The 27,978-nt window shown below is 45.0% G+C and overlaps 2 protein-coding genes across 2 annotated transcripts; both read left to right on the top strand.

Annotated features, from left to right (window-relative positions):
• The first annotated feature begins 7,635 nt into the window (after positions 1–7,635).
• Positions 7,636–11,807, top strand: LOC120694046 (protein trichome birefringence-like 28). Its single transcript, XM_039977222.1, has 4 exons — positions 7,636–8,093; positions 8,271–8,642; positions 8,767–8,922; positions 11,042–11,807. Exons 1-4 carry the CDS (start codon positions 7,636–7,638, stop codon positions 11,448–11,450), a joined length of 1,395 nt encoding a protein of 464 aa, XP_039833156.1. The 3' UTR covers positions 11,451–11,807.
• Positions 11,808–16,995: 5,188 nt separating this feature from the next.
• Positions 16,996–27,719, top strand: LOC120694041 (clathrin heavy chain 1-like). The gene is made up of 29 exons (XM_039977219.1): positions 16,996–17,137; positions 17,222–17,426; positions 18,153–18,241; positions 18,348–18,554; positions 18,764–18,862; positions 18,954–19,062; positions 19,249–19,328; positions 19,416–19,643; positions 19,725–19,790; positions 21,253–21,369; positions 21,783–21,980; positions 22,101–22,217; positions 22,319–22,378; positions 22,470–22,556; positions 22,667–22,750; positions 22,846–22,980; positions 23,058–23,120; positions 23,200–23,304; positions 23,405–23,517; positions 23,600–23,852; positions 23,943–24,079; positions 24,183–24,461; positions 24,562–25,564; positions 25,659–26,144; positions 26,243–26,413; positions 26,494–26,679; positions 26,803–26,925; positions 27,007–27,117; positions 27,209–27,719. Exons 1-29 carry the CDS (start codon positions 17,093–17,095, stop codon positions 27,383–27,385), a joined length of 5,133 nt encoding a protein of 1,710 aa, XP_039833153.1. The 5' UTR covers positions 16,996–17,092; the 3' UTR covers positions 27,386–27,719.
• The last annotated feature ends 259 nt before the right edge of the window (positions 27,720–27,978 follow it).

The raw sequence follows: 27,978 nt of genomic DNA, 5'->3' as shown, positions 1-27,978 counted from the left end.
CGGCTTCTAAAATGAAGTAGTTGCTTAGGAGAGCCTATTTTTATTGGCCAACTATGATGGCGGATTGCTTCAGATATTATAAAGGGTGTGAAGAATGTCAGCGATTTGGTAATGTTCAGTTGATGCCTGCTGCGTTGTTACATCCTATTATCAAGCCATGGCCGTTCAGAGGTTGGGGGTTGGATTTCATTAGTCAGATTGATTCCCCTTCTTCAAAGGGACATCGCTTCGTGTTGGTTGCTACGGGTTATTTCACTAAGTGGACCGAAGCAGTTCCTTTGATGAATATGACACATTGGGAGGTAATTGAGTTTATTACAGAACATATTATTCATAGATTCGGCATTCCTCAAACTTTGACAACGAATCAAGGTTCATCTTTTATTTCAAAGGATGTACATGATTTTGTCGAATCTTACAAGATTAAGATACTCAATTCATCTCCATACTATGCTAAGGCCAATGGTCAGGCCGAGTCTAGTAATAAGATTTTGATAAAGCTCATCAAAAAGAAGATAGAAGAAAATCCCAGGAGGTGGCATGAGGTATTATCTGAGCCATTGTGGGCTCATCGTATATCTAGACATGGTGCTACTAAAGTTACTTCTTTTAAGCTTGTATATGGTCAAGAGGTCGTTTTGCCCGTTGAAGTGAATCTGGACGCTTATAGATTGGCTAGACAAAATGACATTACTGCTGTTGATTACTATGACTTGATGATGGACAATATTGATGAAGTAAGCGACAAGTGGTTGTAAGCTTTGAAGAAAATTGAGAAAGACAAGCTTCAGGTTGCTATAGCTTACAACAAGAAGGTAAGAGTCAAATCTTTTCAGGTTGGTGAGCTGGTACGGAAGACAATATTGCCTCTTGGGACGAAGAGCAACAAGTTCAGCAAGTGGTCGCCAAATTGGGAAGGACCATACAAGACTGTCAAGGTAATCTTCAGGAATTCTTATATGGTGGAAACGATGCAAGGAGAGCGTCTTCCAAGGGCTCTTAATGGAAGATACTTGAAGAAATTCTACCGCAGCGTGTGGCAAGACGCTTGAAAACGAAGACGGCCGGTACAGAGTATCGCCCTTAGTGGTATTTTTAACCTTGTATTTTTTGTGCAAATTTATGGACCTCTGGTACTAGCTTTTTGGCTTGCAAAGCTTACCAAAAAACAGGGGGGCATATGTTGGCAGCTAAAATTGGCACTGCCGAATGCCGACCGGTTTGACCGGTTCGGCTGACCGGTCAGACCGGTCTGGTCCTGTGTAATCCTAATCAGGTTAGATCTGATTTGTAGAGTCCGTTTGTAACCCGATTTGGAAGGGGTACGTCCTCCCCGGCCTATAAATATAAAGGTCACGGCCGATTGAGGTTCTTCTACCCAATCGAATAAAAAATCAATTTACTTTTACTTTTTTCCTCAAACCCTAGCTTTTTCAACATTTGTGTTGTTCTTTGCTCGTCTTTACGACATTCAAGGGCGTCTTGGGTGGCCTGTCAACTCCAAGACAACTCTGGATCTTCGAGCTCCGACGGGATCCCTCCTGAGCTTGAGGTTCTAGGTTTTGCGGGATTTTCTGCGCCCAACCGGTCTGACCGGTTGGCGCGACCGGTCTGACCGGTCGCCGATTTGTCTCGCTGGTGATTTGATCATTGCGATCCGCGCGTTCTAGCGCTTGTGTGTTGATCAGAACTGCGTCAACATACATTTTGGTGACTCCACTGGGGAGAGATCTGTATTCATCGGGCGCAATGGCCGATGAGAAGGTTGACCCCAAGGTAGATTCAACTCCCATTGATATCAAGTATGAAGACATACCTGAGGAGAGCCGCAAGCAATTCGAGACTGCATTCCAGAAGGAATAGAAGGAAGCCAAGAAGAGACTGATTGCATGCTTTGGGAAGACTCGGCAAGGCGTGTTTGAGACGGAGAAGTTCGTATGCCCACATTCGCACCACCGTCGCCGAACCCATCTACTACGGCTACAGCTACTGCTTCATCTACTTCCACTCCAAGCGAGGTAAGTTTTACCTTTGATTCCATTAATCAGTTTGCCGATGCCTTTTTAGGTAGATTTGAACAGTCCCAAAAGCTTACGCAAGATTTACTTTTGGACTTGAGTGTACAAAATAAGGGTAAGAAAACCATTAATGATTATTCCAATTTTACCCCTAATCCTAGTCTTTCGGCCGCACCAACAGAAAATTATCAGTATAGTATGCCGCCGAATTTCTTCGCGGGACAGACACCCCCGCCAGGCTCTGTTCGGCCGTCCAGGGCCGAACCGGTCAGATCGGTCGCTCCGACCGGTTAGACCGATGCCATGGTGCTCGATCTGCGTCACAGCCACAACTCTCGCCTCTTCCTACTTCGGCTGATTATAGCCTGAAGCAAGAATTGGCAGATTTTGTGCCGCCATATACTACGAAGTCATACGATGAACCTCCATTTCCTCCACCGTTGTCCAAAGATGTTTGGGATGATTGGCTTAATGCCAATCCGCAATATGTCGCACAAATGATGTCCACTACCGATCCTGCGACACATCGTTTTGGTCAAACATCTACCGGCAACTAGGAGGCCGATCTTGCTAGGATGAAGGAAGATCTGGCCAATATGCTTAAAGAAAAACTCGGCTTTATTGCGGGTAGGAGTCAGCTATATCATAGGCCGTATGTTGATGCTTTCGATTTAATTCATTACCCCACTGGTTGGCGTGCTCCCGATTTTGTCAAGTTTAGCGGTGATGATAACCGGTCCACTTGGGAGCATATTAGCCAATATATTGCTCAACTTGGAGAAGTCGGTTCTAGCAAGTCTTTGCGCGTTCGCATGTTTTTTCTTTGTCTTTGACTGGAACGGCTTTCTCTTGGTTTTCGTCGTTAGCCCCTAACTCGATTCGTTCTTGGGACGAGTTAGAGCAAAAGTATCACAATCATTTCTATAGTGGGGATAACGAAACTAAGTTGACGGATTTGACATCGGTTACAGGGTAGAGACGAATCTATCCATGAGTACTTTAAAAGGTTTAAAGATATTAAAAACTGATGCTTTAATTTGTCGCTTTCTGAAAAGGATTTGGTCGATTTGGCTCTTGCGGGTTTACGTTCTAGCTATAGAGAAAAGCTTGATGGTTCGAGTTTTTATTTTATAAATCAGCTTCAGGCAAGGGCTTTGAGCCAAGAAACAAAGTTTAACCGGTCTGACCGGTTGGCGCGACCGGTCGCTGGTTCTTCTCGCTAGTGATTTGATCTTTGTGATCCGCGCGTTCTAGCGCTTGTGTGTTGACAGAACTGCGTTAACAAAAATAACTCGAGTCGGCTACCATCGAATGAAGACTTGAAAAGTGAAAATTATATGATGGATATTTGAATTTGTAAACGTTCGGCTGCTGCAACTGCAAGCAAACACGATATAAATAAGATTTTGTTTAGTTCTCAAAATTTTTCGTGTGCTACAGTAACTTCGAACATTTGACCACTAATTAGGAATATTAAATGTGGATAACTGACAAAACTCATTCCATAACTCCCGGATGAAATCGCGAGATGAATGCAATGAATCTAATTATGTAATAATTAGACAATATCGTGTTACGCTAAACGACCTTTAATGATGGATTAATTAGGGTTAATAGATTTGTTTCACGATTTTCGATCCATCCATATAATTAGTTTTATAATTAGTCTTTGTTTAATACTCCTAATTAGTGTTATAAAAGTTTCCAAAAAAATTTGCTCAAAATATTTTGGGAACCCTTATCAAAATCTGTGGCCCATCTATCAACTTCTACCTAGTTGCAAACAAGCAGTAGACGATAAATTAAGTTAGGTGAGAGCAGACAACATAAATTAGGAGCTCATTTTCTTTATTTTATGCCAACTGCTCTATAAATAAAGCACGTGCTGATTAATAGAATCATGACTTTCTATGTAGGCATGTAGCTACCACACACCAATTGAGCTGCTATTTGAAGCAAGCCAACATGACACCTAGCTATTATTATTGTTCAATAATCCACTAGTGCCAAGGGAGGTTCAGAAGCAACCGGATCTGTATGAAATGTAACTGTATCACCACTTCATCGAAAATTAGAGGCCAGCCTCATTTTGTTTTGCTTGCCGCTCCAAGTTAGTGCCTAAAATAAAATGCAGCAAAATATAACAGGAATGTAGCAAAAGTTGTACTCCCTTCGTTCCAAATTGTACGTCGTTTTGGCAAATCTAGATATATAATTTTTGTTATATATCTATCTAGATTTGCTAAAACGACCTATAATTTGAAATGGATGGAGTAATATATTATACCACAACACTTAACTAGATCAATAAAATTTAACATTTTGTTTGTTCCTCATATGCTCTAGGAGTTTTTTTTTTTTGCCCTCTCGAGGGGGTTACTATACTTCAGTCTCCTGCGGATGTTGAGGTTCGTTGACCTGGAGGAAACGTTGTGGCCGTGCGCCGGTGAGTCGTGAGAAACTGAGAACGATGGCCACCACCACCAGACGAGAAATTTCGATATTTAGGACTCAGTTCGCATGCCTCACGCGATATGGGTCTCAGTTCGCAGGCCTTTTCAAATAAGGGATCGAGGCTGCCAAGTGTTCCAAAACAGAGGTTTTCTCTATTTTTTGAGTTTCTCAACATTTTGATAATTCTTTTCCATCTCTAGCCCTACTAAAAAGACAAAACTACCCTTGCCATGTGAGGAGCTGGATCAGATGTCCCCGTTCTGTTCGTCCGGTGCTCCACACGGCGCCCGTTCTTCCTCCCTCCCAACCCAGCGCCCTCATCTCGCTCCCCCTCCTCTCCGGCCACTGGCGGTGCCTGTCCAGACCCGCGCAGCACCACTCCCCTCCCTGCCTGCTAAGTACCTCGCGGGAAAAGTGAAAAAAAATCCTTTGATTATTGCTCCAGGGTAGCAGCAGCGGATATGGAATTATGGATGGAGACATGGAGAAAGTGGCGCAGCGGCAGGAGCATCGTCTGCCGGCTCCACCACTAGAGCGCGGCCTCCTGGTGCTCCCCGGGCAGCTCGTCGAACCGCCGCACGAACGGGCGCTGCCACGACAGGCAGCCGCGGCGAGCCCCGCCGCACCCGCAGCACAGCGCCAGCGTGCCGAGGCGCGTGCCCAGGAGCCACAGCACCGCGCGCACCAGTGCCAGCGCCTCGGGCAGGCACGCCCGCGCCATGAGCGGCGCCACCTTGCCGGGACCGGGGCGTCGGTGGCCGAGCCGCGGAGGAACGCCTCGGCCGCCTCCTCGCCGCCGCCGCAGGGCGTCCGCCCGCTCCGCCGCCGGCAGGGGCGGCACCAGCATGCCGCACAGGGCGGTGAGCGCGGCCATCTGAGCCGGGGAGAAGTTGTGGGCGTGCCGGCCCTTCCACGCCGCGACGCCGCTTCCACGCAGCAGAGGGTGGCCCTGCCTGCTTCGCTGCTGCTGCTCCTCGCCGGCTCTGGGAGGGTCTGGGCGGGCGCCGCCGGTGGCCGGAGAGGAGGGGCTGGGCGGGCGCCGCCGCTGGACGGAGAGCAGAGGCTGGGCGGGCGCCGGCCGGGAGTGAGACGAGGGAGGAAGACGGACGCTGCCCGGAGGATCGGAAGAACGGGAAAGAACGGAGACTACAATTGATTTGATCCAGCCGCTCACATGGTAAGGGTAGTTTTGTCTTTTCAATAGGGCTGGGGAAGGAAAAGAATTACCAAAATGTTGAGAAACTCGAAAAATGGAGAAAAATCTCTGTTTTGAAACACTTCGCAGCCTCGATCCCTTGTTTCGAAAGACCTGGGAACTGAGACCCATATCGCGTGAGGCGTGCAAACTTAGTCCTAAATATCGAAATTTCTCCCACCAGAGACCAGGGATCCAGATTCCGTGACTTGCGGTAGGCAAGTCACAACGTGACTGGCGGCCGAATCTCAACCCTCCATGATCTATCGAAAGGCTCACGAAGAACTCCCTGTTTTTTTACCTCCTCCCAGAGCGGGACGGCGCCCAAATCAGACGCGCGCGCGTGTCGCCGCCCATCTCGCGCTCGTCTCTCCCGCCTTCGACCACCACCGCGCCTGGCCGCCGGCCCGCCCCCCATCGCGGCGCTCGCAGCTCACTGCGCGCTGCGCGCGTTCAGAGTTCGCTAGAGGAGGCCGGCGCTGCACCGCACCCGGCCACCACCGCGCTGCTCCCGACCGCCGCCACCCCGCGAGGGAGGTCGGCCCTGCCGCGGCGCCTGGCCGCCGAGCGCCGGCTGTAGGAGGCCGCCGGGCCCATGGGCGAGGCAGCGAAGCCAGCAGAACCCGGCGTCCGACCCTGCCGCGGCGCCTGGCCGCCGAGCGCCGGCTGCAGGAGGCCGCCGGGCCCGTGGGCGAGGCAGCTAGGCCAGCAGAACCCGGCGTCGCCGCTACCGAACGGGAACGGGAACGGGAACGGCCCTCTGCGCTGCTCTCCGGCGAGCTTCTCTGCGCGCGGCCTCCTCCCTGGCGGGGCCTCCTCTGCGCGCAGCGATGGCCCCGCAGGTCCCTTCTCTCCGCTCGAGGCGCTAGCCAGCCGCGCCGCAATCCTGCCTCGGCAGCCCGCCACGGCACACCGTCCTTCTCCTTCGCATCGCCGGCCTCCTACCTCCCTCGCGGCCTCCTGCCTACCTCGCGGCGGCGGCCTTTCTTCCAGCTCGTGGCGGCTCTCAGCCCTCGCGGCCGGGCGGCAGCGACCTCCCTCGCGGCGTGGCGGCGGCCGGGTGCAGCGCGATCAATCGCCGGCGATTTGGGTTCCGTCCGTCCTGGGGAGGAGGTGAAAAAACAGGAATCCCTACGTGAGCCTTTGGATACATCGTGGAGGGTTGAGATCGGGCCGCCAGTCACGTGGTGACTTGCCTACCGCAAGTCACGGAATCTGGATCAAGAGACCAGACCACCCTACCCACCACCAGGGTTTTAAAATCCGACCGGACCAGCCTAACCGCCGCCCTCCGATACCGGTTTACCGGACCGGTTAGGCCGGTAACCGGTTGAATTCAAATCCAAATTCAAATAAATTCAAAAACTCACATGCAACCGGTTCCGACCGGTTTACCAGTCGGTTTTACCGGTTTACCGGTCGGTTTGACCGGTTTGAAATTCAAAAGCTCCCGTGCAACCGGTTTACCGGCCGGTTTGACCGGTTTGATCGGTGGGCCTTCATGGGCCGGCCCATTTTTTTTTCTTTTTCTTTTTTGATTTAACTTTAAATTCCCACAAACTATACTAAATGAATGAATTTTTGAGAAAATTTGACACCATTAGATTCATCACACCTTGAAGTATTTTTAGGAATTTTTTGGAAATTTTTCATTTTTTGAATTTAAATTTAAAATTTGAATTTTGGCCGATTGGGTACCGGCCGAAACCGAAACCGGACCGGACCGGACCGGTAACCGGTCAAACCGGACCGGTTCCCACCGGTTAGGTTAACCCTGCCCACCACACGCCACGCCAGACCGACGCCGACACTTCACCGCTTGCCGGCCCAACTGCTCAACGAAGAAGCAGGAGGGGAAGAAGCCTATACAAAATGGCTCTGAATCCGCGTTCGACGCCGCGGCCTTGACTTGGGTGGCGCGGCATCCCCTTCCCCAGCAGCACCAGCTCCAGCTCATCCGCCGCCGCCATGGCTAAGCCACCGCCTCCCACCTCCCCCTCCGATCCCCCGCTTCCCACCACCGCCGCCCCCAAGCCCCGCCCTTTCGGCCTCCTCTCCTCCTCCGCGCGCTCCCTCCTCGCCGCGGCGCGCCGCTCCCCCGTCACCACGCTCGTCGTCGCCTTCTTCCTCCTCGCCCTCTTCATGTACGGCGAGGACGTCCGCACCATCGCCGAGCTCTCCATCGACGACTACCTCTACCCCGACGCCGACTTGTACAATGTCTCGGGGCTTCCCCCGCTGCTGCTCCCCCCGCCCACCTGCGACCTCTCAGACGGCCGCTGGGTCTTCGACAACGTCTCGCTCCCGGCCTACAGGGAGAAGGAGTGCACCTTCCTCACCAAGCAGGTCACCTGCCTCGCCAACGGCAGACCCGACGATACATGGCAGTACTGGAAATGGCAACCCAACCAGTGCTCCCTCCCAACGTACGATTCTTCTTCCCTTCAGCTCCATTCTGCTCCCTCCGATCCAGATCTGCCACTTTAATTTCTTGCCTACTAAACTGTAAAGTAGTACTAATTGCGCTAAAGATTGCATCTTTGCTCTCCAATGCACTAGTATAGTAGCACTTATTTGGTTTGAGGGATCGATCAAATGCATAGGTTCGACGCTCGGAGATTCATGGAGACCATGCGCGGGAAGCGGCTCATGTTCGTGGGGGACTCGCTCAACCGCAACCAGTGGGAGTCGCTTGTGTGCCTGGTGCAGCCCATTCTGTCCAAGGGCAGGAAGAAGATCGTCAAGCGGGGCTCCCTCACCATCTTCCACGCCAAGGAGTACCGCGCCACGCTCGAGTTCTACTGGGCGCCCTTCCTCGTCGAGTCCAACTCCGACAACCCCAAGATCCACAGCATCGAGCACCGGATCATCAGGCCCGACCGTATCGAGGGCCACGCCAAGTACTGGAAGGACGTCGACTACCTCATCTTCAACACCTACATCTGGTGGATGAACACTGCTGACATGAAAGTCAGGTCACTACTCTCCATCACCCATTCCTTTCTGCTGGATGATTCCGGACTGGAAATGCACAGCTTCTCTGCATCTTTCTGCAATCAAGCGTTGGGATCATGTTCTGAGTATGTTGAATTTTTGCAGGAGACCAAATTCAAGGTATTGGTCACAGCACGACGAGGTTCCCAGGATTGAGGCATATGGACGAGTGTTCAAGACGTGGTCTGAATGGTTGAATAACAACATTGACCCTGCCCGCACGTCCATCTTCTTCATGACAATTTCCCCTCTTCACATCAGGTGAACAAAAGCTGCATTTATATTTCCTCTTTTTTTTCTTCTATGGTACAAACAATGGTGGTTCGCTGTGGATTTTGATTAGTTTAGGAGTGAACTGCAATGCAACCTTGAGCTTTTTGGACCACTGTTGGACCAATTGGACTCCATACATAGGCTTGATTGAAGTAGTTGTTAAGACCAAATTGCGTTCTACAGAAGCAATGTTCCTCTTTTCTAGTCTGCAGGGCACAACGTCATTGTCCACTCTACCAAACTCTGTGGTCAATGTTTGGAATTCAGCTGTTTGGTTAGTCCATGACCCACTAAGAAAAATGATGGCCTAACTTATTGGTCTTATAGTCCACATTTTTGCATGGATGTCAAAATCTTGATTTATTTCAGTTTCCTGAACTTTATTCACTACTCTCAAGTCTGAAGAAGATATCTCTCAGATTCTTTGTAAATGGCTAAATGCGAATCAGAAAGGGAGGGTACTGCAGACTTGGTACCATGAATCCATGATATATACATGTTAATAATCTTGAGAGTTGAGTCTTTGCAAAATTAAAGACTGATGGAATCTTAAGTTATATGCGTCTCACTCACTATATTTCAGGTGTTGTGTGATTCACATGATATATGGAATCTTAGGTTCATAAGTATGTGTAGACTGAAGTACACCAAAATTAGTATGTAGGGATGGCAGGGAGACTGTGTTAGGATCTCAACAAACTTCATAATTAGGTAGGGAAAAGGCACCATTAAAAGAGGACTGTTTCACATGTGGTGTGATGTGGGTTAGCTGAGATTTCTGTGTCATTTTTGCATCACAAGCAACATGAAAACTGGGATTCGACATGTAAACAACCTATGTTCAGAAAAAAAAAAGGAGCCCCACTGTTTCGGAATTGGCTTCTCTATTTGTCCTGCTTCCTGGTAGAGACTTAGACTGTACTACTTGTGAAGTGCTGGCGTGTTTTAGTGGTTAAAAAAGATAGATACCCCCCCCCAAAAAAAAAGGAAAAAGAGAGAAAGAAAGAAGGGGATTCTTATCCTAGTAAAACTGCTGGGCAGTAATGCCATTGTAAGTTGAACTTGTGACCTTGAAGTATTTGAATTTAGTTTGATATACATTAGGAGAATATCTACTTGAATGTTGCCTCCTAGTTGGGCTGAAAGAAAAATAAAATATAGTGATACATTTGGCGAAAATGAAATTATATTATTCACGGGACTCCTAATTCTCTATCATGCTCGCACTAAGGCTTAGACATAGTGGTTAGAGTAGTAAGTCAATAGAGGTGGCCTTTGACTTATCATCGATGCTGCCATCACCAATTAGATATGAATGCAATATTATATATGTCGCCTGCAGTGAGTTACATAACCGATTTCTTTCTTGTTGATACTCAATAATCCAGCCATTTTGCCAAATGCCTGAACATTTAGCCTCTCTTAGAATCTTTTACTCTTGATGAAGTTCGTTACATACTTGCATCTCCCATGTGGGTGTCAGCTACAATGAGGCTAATCAGTTGTTATCTTAATCAAGGATCAACGGCATATTTAAAATAGCATAGAAGTTCTCTATTACTGGTTGCAGTTAAATTGTGTTGGCCAGCTCTATCATCAGGTTTCAACTCTTGTGCATTGTTAGACTCGAACTAACTTATAATAGTGAGCGTCTTTGGAGCAAAGTAAAATATAGGCATCATGTGAGCCTTGAGTGCCTTGTAGCAAGTATTTTGCAAAAGTCAGTGTTGGTGTCTACAATACTAATGTTTCATAGGACTCTTACGCCATATGCTTCCACATGGGCATGTCCTAGACATGTAGGGGCCATTTGTTGCATCTTGTATGATGCACTTTGACTTTGTTTTTACACCTTGTATGACTATAGGATTCTTTGGCGCTGAATCATATTGATTTCTTGGAGTATTGGTTGATTTTATGCTGAGTACTCATGTACCAGATGAAAAAAATAGAAAAGGAACAAAATAAAAGCAATTGTGGTTAAATGGTGTCAGCATAAAACTAGCTTCAAATTTCTGTTGTTTTTGAGTTGCGAATTGTCACGATATTTCAGACATTTCTTTATGTGTTGGTCTTGCTAAAACTTGCTTCCTTCTTGTGAAAACAGCCCAAACAACTGGGGAAATCCTGAGGGGATCAGATGCGTAAAGGAGACCCTTCCGTATCAGAACTACAGCCAACCCCTGGACCTGTACCATGACATGCGGATGTTTGATCTGGTAGTAAAGGCGGCTGCCTCCATGGAGAAGGTTCCAGTCACAGTGATCAACATCACGAGGATGTCAGATTATCGGAAGGACGCCCACACATCGCTGTATTCTATCCGGCAAGGTAAGTTGCTGACACCAAAGCAGAAGGCAGACCCAGAGAAGTTTGCAGACTGCATTCATTGGTGCCTTCCCGGCGTGCCGGATGTGTGGAACCAGATACTTTACACGAGGATCCTTTCGAAATCATCTTGGCACTCTCATTATGTGGCTCCTCCCTTGCAGTCACTGCCTCCCCCTGCCCAATGAGAATCTTAGCAGGGGCCAGGGGCTTGTGGTTTTTACCATGGCATAGGAAAAATGTATGATTATTCATTCTTTTGTCTTTCTTTTTGGGTAGATTGAGTAAAGGTTAGAGCAAAAAGGAAATGGATGGCCTGATCACTGACGGCATGGCATGGCATGTAAAGTGTAAATGAGTTGTGAGTTAGCCAATTGAGCGAACAGCAGCGCTCATGTAGACAGTTGCCTTCTGAATATATATACACTAGTTTCCAGACAGAAATTAGCCATATGTAACCTGTTTCCTGTTGGATGACACGCAAGGTGCGTATAATATAGCAGTGCTTCTGATGCTTGAGAAGCATGTATACAGGAGAAAAATCATGTAAAATAATCTGTGTTTTTTTCTGAAGGAGTGTACATGAGCGTGTTTTAGGCACATTTCTGCTTAGAAGCTTCATCTCGGTTGTCCCAATACCAACAGATGCTACAGAAATCTCATTCATTTTGCATTGCCTGTTACGTTCTGAAAGAAAACTGTTGTGATGCTACGCAAAGACAACTTTAAATAAAATTATAAAGGGAAAATTCGATTCATGCCACCACAACTCCGTGAAATTGGGTTTCATGTTCAAAATCATGCCACTCAATGGCATGGATTTCAACATGAAATCCAATTTCAAGAAGTTGGATAGGCCTCATTTTGTTCTTGGGCCCCATGCAACTCGTGCGCATTATTACAGCGTCTTTTTCATTTTTATATTTTTGAAAAACATTTTTTACATAAATATATTTTCAATTTCACAATTTACAGTTTTGTACCCCTACCGCCCGGCAGGGGGCCTGCCGTCCGGCAGGGGGGCGGCAGGGACTTATATGTAAATAAAAAAAATTTATTTGCGCGGAGCCCCTTGGCGGGAGCCTGTCGCCACTCCACTGGGCGGCAGGGGGCCTGCCGCCCGGCAGGGGGGCGACAGGCTCTCCCTCCCCGCACAATGGGCCATTAGATGTGGTTTTAGATATTTTGGATACAAATAAAAAGCATTAGTAAAGTATATGAATATGAAAGCACAATGGGCCATTAGATGTGGTTTTAGATATTTTGGATACAAATAAAAAGCATTAGTAAAGTATATGAATACGAAAAGTATAAGTTAGCAATTCATACACATACGCAAATGAGAACGAAATAGGTGATGCATGAGAACGAAATAAGTATAACATGACGACATGTCCATAACAAAAATACGGAAACAGCTAGAAGCACCTCCTAACCACCCCGGCCATATCGACCTCTTTTACGCTGAGCGTGGACGTGGTCTGTAGAGTAGGTGTGCCGCTCTGGAGGCCCTACGTCTCTACCTGGACGTCCGGTGGCCATAGGTGTCTGGAAGATAGGATCGGCCTGCTGGTTAGGTGTAGAAAATAACCGACTCCAATCTTCGAAGTTCGCCTCAAAGGTATCCTGTGTGGGCCCTATACAGTAGCAATTAAGATATCTTAATCATCGTCTTATAAGTCATATATTTGAGTACATATTCATCATACGTACCTGGTGGTGGTGGATACGAATAATGACCCATATCAGGAAGCTGGTGGTGCGATCCTATAAACCGTTCAAATTATTTAAAATATTCATAGAAATAAGAAGCACATGATAAATTCGGGCTACAGATTAGGTATTTACCTTGCGTTCCTTCTGTTGTCGCCGTAGGGTAATACGAAGAAGGTCCAGCATCATATAACTGTTGTGATCCTATATGCAAATACAAAAGGAATTAGACTTCATACCACAATTAATTGAAATTAAGATATTGACTATATGTCTACCAAAAGGTCGTGGTGGTGCATGTGTTGGTTGAAATGACATCCCTGCAGCTGGTGCCATGGTACTAAACTGAGTCCCTCCGTGAGGTTGATAAGGTTGGTGTGCATCACCTGTATGGACTGAGAATTAATTGTTGGCTTCAAAGTACGAAGTTAGTAAGTTCCCTCACGTACCTGGATAATGCTGCTGAGACCAATAAGGTGCTTGGGAAGACTGCTGCTGTGTGGGACCACAAGGAAACGAGGTCGATGCTTGAGACGAACCGTACGAGTCATCGTACGATGTCCGGCTACCAAAGGCTTCAAGCATGGAATGAGCTCTTTGTGAAACTCGAGTCCAGACCGACTCTTGCTCATTCCTATCCATCATAGATCCCGCTCGAATCCGCATCAAATTCGCCCTGGCATCTACGTCCATCAACCTGCACATTTCAAACTGCAAGCAAGAAAAAGAAAGACATTAACACTGTAATCCAAAGTATTTGAAAAGCGATGATAACTTTGACTCACCGCCCCAGCTAATGCCTCATCCCTATGTCGTGCGTAGCCATCCTGTGCTGTCGTAACATGCGGTTGTGGTTGCATGTCAGCATATATCAAGCGGCAACGAGTCTGAGGCTGGTACCAGCTCAGGTACGCCCTGTACGAAGCCTCCGTGTGTGCAGGGGTCGCAAGCGCCACGTTCTCTTCTGCCTGGTCCCAGCCATCGACCCAAGGCTGCACCCTTGTCACCCACATGTTGGAGAAGGGTTGCCCAGTCCTCGATAAACTAAATATTGAAAACAATTTAGTCAAATATGATTAGTTAACTATAATGCATAGTCACTGAAATAGTATATGAATTGTTACCTGTGGTCATGGCGTTCGACCCGATCCAATGCTGACGGCACAGGATACAACTGCCTTTGACCGAACTGTCTCCTGACTCTGTCCGGGCAGTGAGCCTCAATGTAAACATCGTACACCAACGCTGTAGTTGTCATCCAAAAGGCCTGGTCCTGAAAGCAAACCGAAGATATCCCGATCGGTGCACGAGTGTTTATAGCTAACTCGGAGTAGGGCTCCCACACGACGTCTTCAGGTGTCAACCGATCAAACTCAGCCACAAATTCAGGATAGGCCCGATGAGACTATACGTGGGCCCACCTCTTCTGCCCGACCTATAGTAAGAAGACCAGCCTCACTCAACCTGAAAAATAGAACGATCAAAGGTAAGTACATTATGTACAAAACGTATACGAAACAAAAGTATTCTTAGAAACATAATCCGACGACATATCACCTGGGCACCCATCGTGGGTCAACAGGAATAAACTCCGCTGGTGGACGTGGACGCAGCACGTTAAGTTTCACGCGCTGAACCACTGCAAGGAAGGACCGGTGCGACGAGTCTATGACTCCGTCAAGTAGAGCTGGCGTATCTTCGGCCATACCTAACACAAAAAAATATAAGTTTTCTGCATTTTCTACAATTTTTTTTGCATTTTTCTACAATTTATCTTAAATTTTCATAAACTTTTCTAACATTTTCTTGCATTTCCTACAATTTTTACAATATATTTTTATAAATATATTTTTCTAACATTTTCTAAATTTTTCTGCATTTTCTACAATTTATCTGAATGTTTCATATACTTTTCTAACATTTTCTACAATTTCTGACTATTTCTCGAATTTTTTTCTCGTATTAAACAACTAATCAATATCACAAAATTTGTTGGTAAACCTAATAGGTTTTTCTAAAAACTAATCTTAATTCTACCTAAATTATATTAAAAACATTACCTAAATCGCTAAAATATCATTACTACTGCATACACTAATTATAGAATTAAACATACAAAAAATTTAGATCGAGAAAGTTGAGAAATATTTATTACCTGCGGTTAGGATCCAAAATCCGGCAGGGCTTCGCCATTACAACTCCCTCCCTCACCCCTCCTCTCTCCCTCCCGCTCTCTAGATGTCGTGGGAAGCAAATGAGGGGGAGGGGGGAGAGAAGCCTTTTATACAGTAGGGGGGAGCCTGCCGCCCGACAGGGAGGCGGCAGGCTCCCGCCAAGGGCCTCCGCGCAAATAATTTTTTTTATTTACATATAAGTCCCTGCCGCCCCCTGCCGGGCGGTAGGGGTACAAAACTGTAAATTGTGAAATTGGAAATATATTTCTGTAAAAAATATTTTTCAAAAATATAAAAATAAAAAAGACGCCATTATTACACACTAATCCGTGGGCTACAGCCCAGATCAGGCCCGTTTTTTTTTCAGTAGCCCAACTGGCCTCAGAAGTTAGTTGAGTCCACTATGGCCATGCTTTCTTGTTGTAGTTTTCCAAATACACCCTGCTTAAGTTAGGTATTCCAAATACACTTCTAATGGTTGTTACAAACAATTCAAAATCCAACCGGTCGCTTAAATACTTCTCATCTACAAAACAACATCAGACTAAACGCCTTAAAAATAATGATTAGTTAGTTTTGAACTAAATTATATATATTTGGACCATTAATCTCTTTTGTCTTAAAAAATATTGATAACTATCTCAATAACAAATTATTGATAATTCTACAGATTAAAAATATTGGTATAGTCTTATAACTTTCTCATGAATACCTTTTAGTTTTCACTAAAAGTGAGATAGGTATTATGATGACTCATGTTTATAGAAAGAAAAAATTTATTGCGAATTTCCAATCAAACATTCCCACTATTCTTATCCATACTAAGAATCGCATTACGATAATGTAACCTATTGTGTCTTATCTATCAATGACTATCATACTCGTATTAGCAAAGAAGGTAATTGCAATTTATTAACTAATTTCTAACCCTACAATACATGGATTATATAGTTAATTATAATAAAGAATATAAAAACTAATAACCACAATTGCTATTCACGGTTTTATATCATATTTTTTCCTTTTGCAATGCATGCATCAACATATAGTTACATCATATAATATAACGATAAATACTACTGACTAAGAACCCAACGGTCCAAGATGAAAAGAATATCATTTCTCTTTTACATTGTAGTAAATAAAGCAGACTATATGTTCTTATGAGCATGTTTCACCACGTCTACATATCCAGCTCGAACAACTCCTTAAGATTGGATTAAAAAAGAAATTAAGTTTCCTAATTTTTTTTCTGCCTAGCATTACATGCAACTATCAAAACCAGCGTTGGATCAAAAGCTTAAGTATGGATTTCTTGGAGGAGAAGCTCTAAAATAAAGCTCATAAAAGATGGAATGATCATGAGTGACAGATAGGAACAATAGAACCACACTGTGTTGGTAGTTTTTTTTCTTCTATCATGTATATCATGTATAATTTGTCCGTACTGTGCTTCCACGGTATACGTGAGTGAGGCTAACATGATTAAACTTCCAACATAACGTAGTGTTTTTTTTTTGAAAAGAACATGATCCAAATTAGTATGCAGATAATCACATGTTATGATTCAAAGGAAGCTGCCTCCCTCAACTATAGGAAGTTTTATTACGTGTGATAAAATTGAGCCTTGGTGGTGAAGGAAGAAGAGACTCATGACTATAAAGAGAGGAGGCAAATAGAGGAATGGTGAAGGTGTGATGAGGGAAAGTGCCGAGCACCGCCACCACATCCACATGGATGGATGCCACCAAGCTAAAAATAAAAAAATTCCCCTCCCCTTGCTGTCGTTGGCCTCCTTTTGTGTAGCGGCCTCGCTGGTTCCCGTCTTCGGGAAGCCCTCAGATCAGATCCGAGTGGAGGCTCCACCCGTCGCCGCCGCCGCCGCCGCCGCCTTCTTCCCCCAACCCCAGGAGTGAGAGATCTCGGCACCGCCGCCCGTCGCCATGGCGGCGGCCAACGCCCCCATCGCCATGCGCGAGGCACTCACGGTAACAGAACAACCCATCCTCTTCCTCCCTCGCAGATCTCCCAGCTTCGTCGCCTTCACTGATCCACTGACAATGGCCTCGCAGCTCACCAGCCTGGGCATCGCCCCGCAGTTCGTCACCTTCACCCATGTCACCATGGAGTCGGAGAAGTACATCTGCGTCCGCGAGACCTCCCCGCAGAACAGCGTCGTCATCATCGACATGGCCATGCCCATGCAGCCGCTCCGGCGCCCTATCACCGCCGACTCGGCGCTCATGAACCCTAATACCAGAATCCTCGCGCTCAAAGGTTTGCTACCTCCTTCCTCTACCTACCGATCTCTTAGATCTGCCCATTCGTTTCACTCCACCGCGCGGGATCTCATCTCATCATCCTAGTCAAGTCCTTGTTGAATAGTCGCCTCCTGGGATCTCTAAGAATTGGGCAGCGATCTCAGCTCCCACTACTTCCTTGTTAGCACAGCATCTGAATCTGCACTAGAGAGATCAAGTATTCGCTTAGGATCTTGCAATCTAGTGTGATCTGCATAATAACTACCTACTATGTTACTTTACCTTGCTGTTTATCCTCAACTTGTACAAGTCATGTAGAATGAGCAATGATCTGTTAACATTATGCTTGGCTGCTATAATTCTAGCCTGCCATACAAGCTATTCATATAAATATTATCACTGTGACGTCAAATTTCCTGTAGTTCAACATAGTGTAGAAATAGGTTTGAGAAGCTTTAGGGTTCTAGCACCCAAGTCTGTTTGAGGTTTCGGAGTTGCTGCTCACATTGGATCTATGAATTGTCTGCTGGCTTACTTGGCATTGCTTGTTTATATTATCTGAAAATGTTTTGTTAAATGAAGTGCTTGATTTAAAGTGTTGCTTTTGGTTCAGTTATTAGTTCCAACATGATGAATTGGGATTTTAGACATCTACTAGTATTTCAGCTACTATAGTTGCTTGCTATTTAATTTGATTACTTTGTAGTTTGTAATAACAGTAAACATTTACTAAATTTTTCAGCCCAAATACCTGGAACAACACAGGATCACCTTCAAATATTCAATATTGAGGCTAAGACTAAGATAAAGTCTCATCAGATGCCAGAGCAGGTACAGAAGCCTCTCTAATAATGTTACATCTATCCTCTCCCCCCCTAGATGCTCAGTGAGATGCTCTTGAGGTAATGCGTTATGTACCGTTACTTTTGAACTGCAGGTTGTGTTTTGGAAATGGATCACTCCCAAGTTGTTGGGTTTAGTAACACAAACATCAGTTTATCACTGGTCAATTGAAGGTGATTCTGAGCCCACCAAGATGTTTGATAGGACAGCTAATCTGGCAAACAACCAGATCATCAACTACCGATGTGACCCGGCTGAGAAGTGGCTTGTGCTTATTGGGATTGCACCTGGTGCCCCGGAGGTAGGCTATTATGGAAATTTGTTGCTAGTGACATCATTATAGACAGTTCATGTGTCAAATGAGATTAAACAACCTAATATCACTGTTGCCCTCTTGCCTGCTAATGTTTGTTCCAATCTTCTTATGATTCAAAACATTGTGTCTGTAAAACTGAGTCTTTTTGTTGTCTGTGCTTCTCATATTGGCGTGCCTCCTTTTCATGCAATCAGAGGCCACAGCTGGTGAAGGGAAATATGCAACTTTTTTCTGTTGATCAGCAGCGTAGCCAGGCACTTGAAGCCCATGCAGCATCTTTTGCAACATTTAAGGTATCAGTTAGTTACCCTAGTCTTCTATTCTTGTTTTATTTATTTCTAGTATTAGTAATTTACCAACCCCTATTTTATCTAACCTTTCTAGGTTGTTGGTAATGAGAACCCATCAACCCTTATTTGTTTCGCCTCGAAGACAACTAATGCTGGACAGATCACTTCAAAGTTGCATGTTATTGAATTGGGCGCCCAGCCAGGTTTGTATTTTAAGAAAAAATCTCAAATTGATTTTTTTTTCGTTCTGTTTAGTGCTACATTAAAATATCTAGCAGTGTGAACACTTATAGAGTTGCCTAATTCTCGCTCTCGTATTGCTTATTTTTTTCATTTGAAAGACATTTGAGCCCTTGTCACTGTTGTTCCTATTGATTGTTTGGTTATAGGGAAACCTGGCTTTTCTAAGAAACAAGCCGACCTCTTCTTCCCACCTGATTTCCAGGATGATTTTCCTGTAGCTATGCAGGTGAGCATCTACCCGTAACAATGTGCACTTTTTAGAACATCCCATGATGCATCTAAAATGTTTTTTATTTCATTTTTTTTGCTGCAGGTTTCACAAAAGTATGGGCTTATCTATGTAATTACAAAGCTTGGCCTTTTGTTTGTTTATGATTTGGAAACTGCAGCAGCAGTGTACAGAAATAGAATTAGTCCAGACCCTATATTCTTGACAGCAGAATCTTCCTCGACTGGTGGATTTTATGCCATCAACAGAAGAGGGCAGGTTTTACATGCCACAGTTAATGATGCAACTGTTGTGCCTTTTGTCAGTGGTCAAGTATGTACATCAACCTTCTGGACTTGTTTTCTTTTCCTGATGCATATGATACAATTTTCTTGACACTATTTTGGCATGCAGTTAAACAATCTTGAGCTAGCTGTGAATCTTGCCAAGAGAGCCAATCTTCCTGGTGCAGAGAACTTGGTAAGCTCGACCACACTATGATTGATATGGACGCTAACAGTACTTTCTTGGCCGTGATCTATGCTCTTTTTTTTTATGACTTGTACCAGTTTTATACTGGCTAGTGAGTCAATATCTATTTCTCCTGTAAACTACTGTTACTTGCTAGATCACAGACAGACAGGCTATCTCACCCTAGTTTAATAACCTGGGGAATCTTGTCAAAATGCTTACTTGATCACTTCTTAGCACACCTTTCATTCACATGTTAATTCATACATAGAAATGGCACATACTTCACTGTAGGATAATATGCATCGGCTGTTTTCCACAGCTTGTTTTGATAGGGTGCCCTGCCACCAAGGTTTTTAAGGCGTCGCCTAGTCATCCAGGCGGAAAAAAAAACCGTGGCGTCCAGGGCGCCAGTAAGCTCCCTCGTATGGCGTCTGGAATCGTCGCCTAGGCGGGCAAGTCGTCGATTTTCGTCAAGGCGGGCGCCGCGCGGCGAGGTGTGCGGCTGAAAACAGGCGCGTGGGAGGGCTGCGCGTGCGCGGGAATTGGCGGTGGCTGCGCGCGCGGGAGGAATCCGCGCCCCAAGACTTCCCGCCGCGCGCAGGTCATCTCCAGGGCCCGATTCAGAACGAGAGAGGAAACAGAGAGGGAAAGAGAGAGGGCGCATGTCGTCAGGGGCCGATTCAGATCGAGAGAGGAAACAGAGAGAGGGCGCAGGTCGTCCAGGGCCCAATTCAGATCGAGAGAGGAAACAGAGATGGAAAGAGAGAGGGCGCAGGCCGCCGGCACCTGGAATCCTCGGCGGCGGCGCTCTTCTCATCCAGCTGCGTCCGTCCCTTGCTCCAGTCCAGCGGCTCCTGCCCTATTCACGCTGGCCTTCCTCTGCTCGTAGGCTTCCTCTGCTCAGCCTTCCCATCCGCTGGCCTGCTCGTAGCACACTGGTACCTCTTCCTCTCCCGTCCTCTGCTCTGCTCTCTTAGGCATGCTTGGACTTTGGATATGCTCTGCTCTTGCTCTTCTGTGCTGCCTGAGGTAGGATACGAACACACTGTTGTGTGATGTTAGCTTCTCTGCTCTGCTCTATTATATATCATATCATGGCAGCTTTGTGTAAATTTGTGTTTGATTAGTTAGTATTAGGTTTGTTATTTTGCTGCTTCATTGTAAATTATGATGTGTATGGCGTCACCTCGCCGCGCGCCTAGTCGCCTAGGCGTCCTGAAGGGGGTGGGGCGCCGCAACTCCCCTTACCGCCTTAAAAACCATGCCTGCCACATCAATGTCTATTGCTTGTATTTTAGAGTTTTGCAATCAACTCTCTCAACTATTATCTTGCTGTCAGGCAAATATTGATGTTCTATACTGGTTGTTGAAGTTACAGACTCTGTAGTTAATTTTTCATTTCCACATTTCATTTGATGTGTCAAAAGATTGCATGAGTTTTATTGATGCTCCGAGTTTGTATTTGCAGGTTGTGCAAAGATTCCAGGAACTGTTTGCACAGACGAAATACAAGGAAGCAGCTGAGCTGGCCGCAGAATCTCCTCAAGGCCTCCTGAGAACACCTGAGACTGTTGCTAAGTTTCAGGTCAATTTCTAATTCTTTTGCCCCTAGAGCTATCATTGTTTAGTGCCTCTTTTTCTCTGGTTCCACCTTTGTACATTGTTAATGTGTGATACTGTGATGGTACCGTGCATGATATGCTAGTAGTAGAATTCTCTCTCTTAGAGCGGAGTCAGTAACATGAGGACTGCGCTAGAAAGTTGATAAGATCATGGGGCTTTGTTTGTTAAAATTGTTGAGCCTTGTGTACTGCAAAAGAGCAACTGTGGTTGTTGCTCATCATCTGAAGTATTGTTTGATATAAATCCAAAAAGTACTACAATTAAGTTTATCTCATGTGCTTTCCTTCTGTCAGGACTAATTTACACATGTACAATTAATCAGCTTACAGCGTAGGTTCCTTCGCTTAACTGTGTTGCTGTTGACATGCTTTGCAGAGTGTTCCTGTGCAAGCTGGGCAAACACCCCCACTGTTGCAGTACTTTGGTACATTGCTAACTCGTGGGAAGCTCAACGCCTTTGAGTCTCTTGAGCTATCTCGACTTGTCGTCAATCAGAACAAAAAGAACCTTCTGGATAATTGGTTGGCAGAAGACAAGCTAGAGTGCAGTGAAGAACTTGGAGATCTTGTCAAGGTAAGACGTGAGTTGTGCTGTTTTTATTGATTGCATGGGTTTTACCATGCCTCAACAAGTTGTGCCCACTGTCTTGTGTCTGGATTGTTCGCTAATTATTTCTTGTACCCTTTGATTTAGACTGTGGACAATGATCTTGCCCTAAAAATATACATAAAGGCTAGGGCAACCCCTAAAGTTGTTGCAGCTTTTGCTGAAAGGAGGGAGTTTGACAAGATTCTTATATACTCAAAGCAGGTTTGTTTTTTTTAGTTCTATTGAAGTCTTGTTTTCAGTTGTTACCTGCTATACCTGAGTTGAGCTTTGAATTTTGTTGTTGGCCTACAACTTGGTTCCAGGTTGGGTACACTCCAGATTATCTCTTCCTTCTCCAGACTATTTTGCGTACAGATCCACAGGTGACTGATTTGTTTAAGCAAAATTGGCCATTTATTAGACATTTGATATTTGGTTGTGGGCTTCATTCACGGTCTGTGTTCTGTTAACCAGGGAGCTGTGAACTTTGCTCTCATGATGTCACAAATGGAAGGTGGTTGTCCAGTAGATTATAATACTATTACTGATCTTTTCCTTCAGGTATCCACTGTATTCATATTTATCTGTTTTGTTGGCTATTAATGTCCCTTTTGGCTTTTTTAGTATTTGCTATGGAATTTGGTTGCATGCCTAAATCCTTCTGTTCACAGAGGAATATGATACGGGAGGCAACAGCTTTTTTGTTGGATGTTCTGAAACCAAACTTGCCAGAGCATGCTTTTCTTCAAACCAAGGTTAGCAGTTGTTTTTTCCCCTTTGGATATGAATAGTTGCCCCTGGATGTGGACATTATTCGTTACTCAGCAGCTTCTGTCTGAATGCACTGTAGGTTTTGGAGATAAACTTGGTGACATACCCAAATGTTGCTGATGCCATTCTTGCTAATGGCATGTTCAGTCATTACGACCGCCCTCGTATTGCTCAGCTGTGTGAAAAAGCAGGCTTGTACTTGCGTGCTCTCCAGGTCAGTTCCTCTGCATTGGTGCAGCTTATTTCTTCTCTTCGCTTCTGTTTAACTAATCTTATATTTTTGTGATGCAGCATTACTCAGAGCTACCTGATATCAAGCGTGTCATCGTCAATACCCATGCCATTGAGCCACAGGTTTGTAGAATTGTAGTGTCCAGTTATGTTGGATCATGTTCTTTTATTGTTTTGTCCACTTAACAACTTTCTTGCACAGGCACTCGTTGAGTTCTTTGGCACCCTGTCAAGAGAGTGGGCCTTGGAGTGCATGAAGGACCTTCTACTGGTCAATCTGAGGGGAAATCTTCAAATCGTTGTGCAGGTAATCCTGTTTAATTTCCTGTGACCTGTCCCCTTGCCCTACTGACATATCTTTTTCCTAACTATTCTAATTATTCTCAAAATCTTTGGCACCTCTGCAGGCTGCAAAAGAATACTCTGAGCAGCTAGGAGTTGATGCTTGCATAAAACTATTTGAGCAATTTAAATCTTACGAGGGCCTTTACTTTTTCTTGGGATCCTATTTGAGCTCCAGGTAGTTACTCCTAAACCCTGATATTTGACATTTGAACATCTTTCTCAAAACGCGACATGCCTGATATCTTTGCATGCAACAGCGAGGACCCAGATATCCATTTCAAATACATTGAAGCAGCTGCCAGGACTGGACAGATCAAAGAAGTGGAACGTGTAACCAGAGAGTCCAACTTCTATGATGCTGAGAAGACAAAGAACTTCTTGATGGAAGCAAAACTACCTGATGCCCGCCCACTGATTAATGTTTGTGACCGCTTTGGTTTTGTGCCAGATCTCACTCACTATCTGTACACGAACAACATGCTTCGGTATATCGAAGGCTATGTACAGAAAGTATGCACCCTTTTGAACCAAGTGTTATTTGGGTGTCATTCCTGGCAATATGTTGAACATGAGAATGACTTTCTTTTCTCTGGTTTCTAGGTGAATCCTGGGAATGCTCCCTTGGTAGTGGGCCAACTACTTGATGATGAGTGCCCTGAAGATTTTATTAAGGGTTTGATTCTCTCTGTTCGTTCCCTCCTTCCTGTTGAGCCACTGGTTGATGAATGCGAGAAGAGGTTTGTTTCTCATATTCCTCCTTCTGCATATTCAAATAATACACACCCTCCCTCTTTACCCCACTTTATACTGTTCTTATTTGCTTGATAATATGTGAACCAGGAACCGCCTACGTTTGCTCACTCAATTCTTGGAGCACTTAGTGAGCGAAGGTAGCCAAGATGTGCATGTCCACAATGCTCTTGGGAAAATAATCATTGACAGCAACAATAATCCCGAGCATTTCCTTACTACCAACCCATTTTATGACTCGCGTGTTGTGGGTAAATACTGTGAAAAGCGGGATCCTACACTTGCTGTTGTTGCTTACAGGCGTGGGCAGTGTGACGATGAACTTATTAACGTCACTAACAAAAACTCATTGTTCAAGCTGCAAGCCAGGTATGTAAATATTCTTGCTTTGACGCCTTGTGTTTGTTTGAAACCTTTATATCCATTGTGTGATGATTTTACATGTTCATTTTGTTATTTGAAATGTCAGATATGTTGTTGAGAGAATGGATGGTGATCTGTGGGATAAAGTTCTTCAGCCTGAGAATGAATATAGAAGGCAGCTCATTGACCAGGTGGTTTCGACTGCATTACCTGAGAGCAAGAGCCCAGAGCAAGTGTCTGCTGCTGTTAAGGCTTTCATGACTGCTGACCTTCCTCATGAATTGATTGAGCTTCTTGAAAAGATTGTTCTTCAGAATTCTGCGTTCAGTGGAAATTTCAATCTGCAGAACCTGCTCATCTTGACTGCAATCAAGGCGGACCCATCGAGAGTCATGGACTATGTGAACAGACTTGACAACTTTGATGGGCCTGCTGTTGGAGAAGTTGCTGTTGAAGCACAATTGTATGAAGAGGCTTTTGCTATATTCAAGAAGTTCAACTTAAATGTGCAGGCTGTCAATGTTCTCTTGGACAACATCCGAAGCATTGAAAGAGCTGAGGAGTTTGCTTTCCGTGTTGAAGAAGATGCTGTTTGGAGCCAGGTTGCCAAGGCCCAGTTACGTGAAGGTTTCGTCAGCGAAGCAATTGAGTCCTTCATCCGTGCAGATGATGCGGCACATTTCCTCGATGTCATCCGTGCTGCGGAGGTAGCCAATGTGTACAATGATTTGGTTAAGTATCTTCTGATGGTAAGGCAAAAGGCAAGGGAGCCCAAAGTTGATGGAGAACTCATCTTTGCATATGCTAAGATTGATAGACTCAGTGATATTGAAGAGTTCATTCTTATGCCAAATGTTGCCAACCTCCAAAATGTTGGTGATCGTTTGTATGATGAAGAGCTATATGAAGCTGCAAAGATCATCTATGCCTTCATCTCAAACTGGGCTAAGCTGGCTGTTACCCTGGTTAAGCTGAAGCAGTTCCAAGGTGCTGTGGATGCTGCTCGTAAGGCTAACAGCGCGAAAACATGGAAAGAGGTCTGCTTTGCTTGTGTTGATGCAGAGGAGTTCCGTCTTGCACAGATATGTGGTCTAAATATTATTGTCCAGGTAAAGAGAGCATACTTCATATTATTTCTTCTCTATGACAGGTTATAATACAAATATTCTATAATCTATTCCTTTCTGACATACTTTTTTTTAGGTTGATGACTTAGAAGAAGTGAGTGAATACTACCAGAATAGAGGATGCTTCAATGAACTTATTGCTCTCATGGAGAGTGGTCTTGGACTTGAACGTGCACACATGGGCATCTTCACAGAACTGGGAGTTCTGTATGCTAGATACCGATCTGAGAAGCTTATGGAGCACATCAAACTTTTCTCCACCCGTCTCAACATTCCTAAGCTTATCCGGGCTTGCGATGAACAGCAACACTGGAAAGAACTTACCTACCTGTACATTCAGTATGATGAATTTGACAATGCTGCCACCACTATCATGAACCACTCTCCAGATGCATGGGATCATATGCAGTTCAAGGATGTTTGTGTTAAAGTTGCAAATGTTGAACTGTATTACAAGGCAGTTCACTTCTATTTGCAAGAGCACCCTGATCTCATCAATGATATGCTAAATGTGCTTGCGCTCCGTTTGGATCATACCAGAGTTGTAGACATAATGCGCAAGGTTGGCATCTGAATGAATATTATTTTCCTTTGTGCACATTGAAATTCTGTTTCAAATTCCATCCCAAAAATCTAACTTTCCTATTGTTCTTTGAACAGGCTGGTCAGCTGCATATTGTGAAGCCTTATATGGTTGCAGTTCAGAGCAACAATGTCTCTGCTTTGAATGAAGCATTGAATGAGCTTTATGTTGAAGAGGAAGACTATGAGAGACTCCGGGAATCAGTTGACATGCACGATAACTTTGATCAGATAGGTCTTGCCCAGAAGGTAAAAAGTAACCAGATAATTGTGCAATCCTTCTTGTTTTTGCTTTTAATTTAATAACTTTGAGTTCATTTCATGAGCAGCTTGAGAAACATGAATTGCTTGAGATGAGGAGGATTGCTGCCTACATCTACAAAAAGGCTGGCAGATGGAAGCAATCCATTGCTCTATCAAAGAAAGACAACATGTACAAGGATTGCATGGAGACATGCTCGCAGTCTGGTGACCGCGAACTATCAGAGGACTTGCTTGTCTATTTCATCGAGCAGGTTTGCTTTAAACCCGTTCTATTGACTGCTGGATCTAGTGTTAAGCCTACAGCGAAAAGCCTAGTCATTTATCTGCTCTGCTTTGCATTCTGATTAGTAAACATATCCAATTATGTAATGCAGGAAAAGAAAGAATGCTTTGCATCTTGCCTCTTCATTTGTTACGACTTGATCCGGCCTGATGTTGCCCTTGAGCTTGCATGGATGAACAACATGGTGGACTTTGCCTTCCCATATCTCTTGCAGGTACCTTATTTTTGCCCATATCCTTGGTGATGTTTATTTACGTACAGTTTTCTGTGAGTAAAATCCCTGCTATGCATGTAGTTCATTCGTGAATACACCAGCAAGGTTGATGATTTAGTCAAGGACAAAATTGAGTCACAAAATGAGGAAAGAGCCAAAGAGAAGGAGGAGAAAGATCTTGTTGCCCAGCAGGTAAAGTAAAACGGCACTACCCTCATTTGTGTCTAACCAATCATTCAAGCTGTGAGATAGTTGGCATGACAAGTTACATTTCATTGTGCAGAACATGTATGCCCAGCTGCTTCCGCTTGCTTTGCCCGCTCCGCCGATGCCTGGCATGGGTGGACCTCCACCTCCGATGGGTGGAATGGGCATGCCTCCAATGGGTGGAATGGGTATGCCTCCGATGGGTCCTGGTCCGATGCCAGCATTTGGGATGCCACCAATGGGAAGCTACTAGGTTGGTTTTGCAGAGAGCATAGATGATGGTTGGGATTTTTCCAGTGTAAGCAGAAGCGGAACTTTTTCAGATTTGTAGATGATGACAGTTTGGAATTAATATTCTTTATGGTACCAGGAAATTTTGGCGAGTGAAATCTCTAGCCAGAGTTTGAGAAATGCCACCTGTTGCTATACCTTGAAATCGGATAGGATGAGGATGATTAGGTTGATTCTGTTGAAAGCTGGTACCATTTTGTAGTGTGATAAATATCGATCTGTAGACATTTTGGTTGTATATCTGATGGCCTCAGTGGCAGACAAAAAAAATGTATGTTATTTACAACTTTTACGCCCTTCCTAGTGCTACTGCTTGTAATTCTTTTTGAATAGTGGATACCTTCGACGCCCTACATATTGGCTTGTTGTGGAACATTGGTCATAACATTGGAGCAGTGTTGTTGAAGTTGCTGTTTGTCTTGGTTAACCATTAGCCATCCAGCCCCACTTGAACAGCACAATGCACGCCCAGACCCACAATTGTTATGCTAGCAATTTCCCTTATCTTTATTTCACACAGCAAGCTGTTAGCTATCTGCTTTCCTAAACTCGACA

Source organism: Panicum virgatum, unplaced genomic scaffold (assembly GCF_016808335.1).
Source record: "Panicum virgatum strain AP13 unplaced genomic scaffold, P.virgatum_v5 scaffold_2378, whole genome shotgun sequence".
In the NCBI taxonomy this organism is placed as follows: domain Eukaryota; kingdom Viridiplantae; phylum Streptophyta; class Magnoliopsida; order Poales; family Poaceae; genus Panicum; species Panicum virgatum.
The sequence above is the reverse complement of the archived record's forward strand: the minus strand, read 5'-3'. Positions and strand labels throughout refer to the sequence as shown.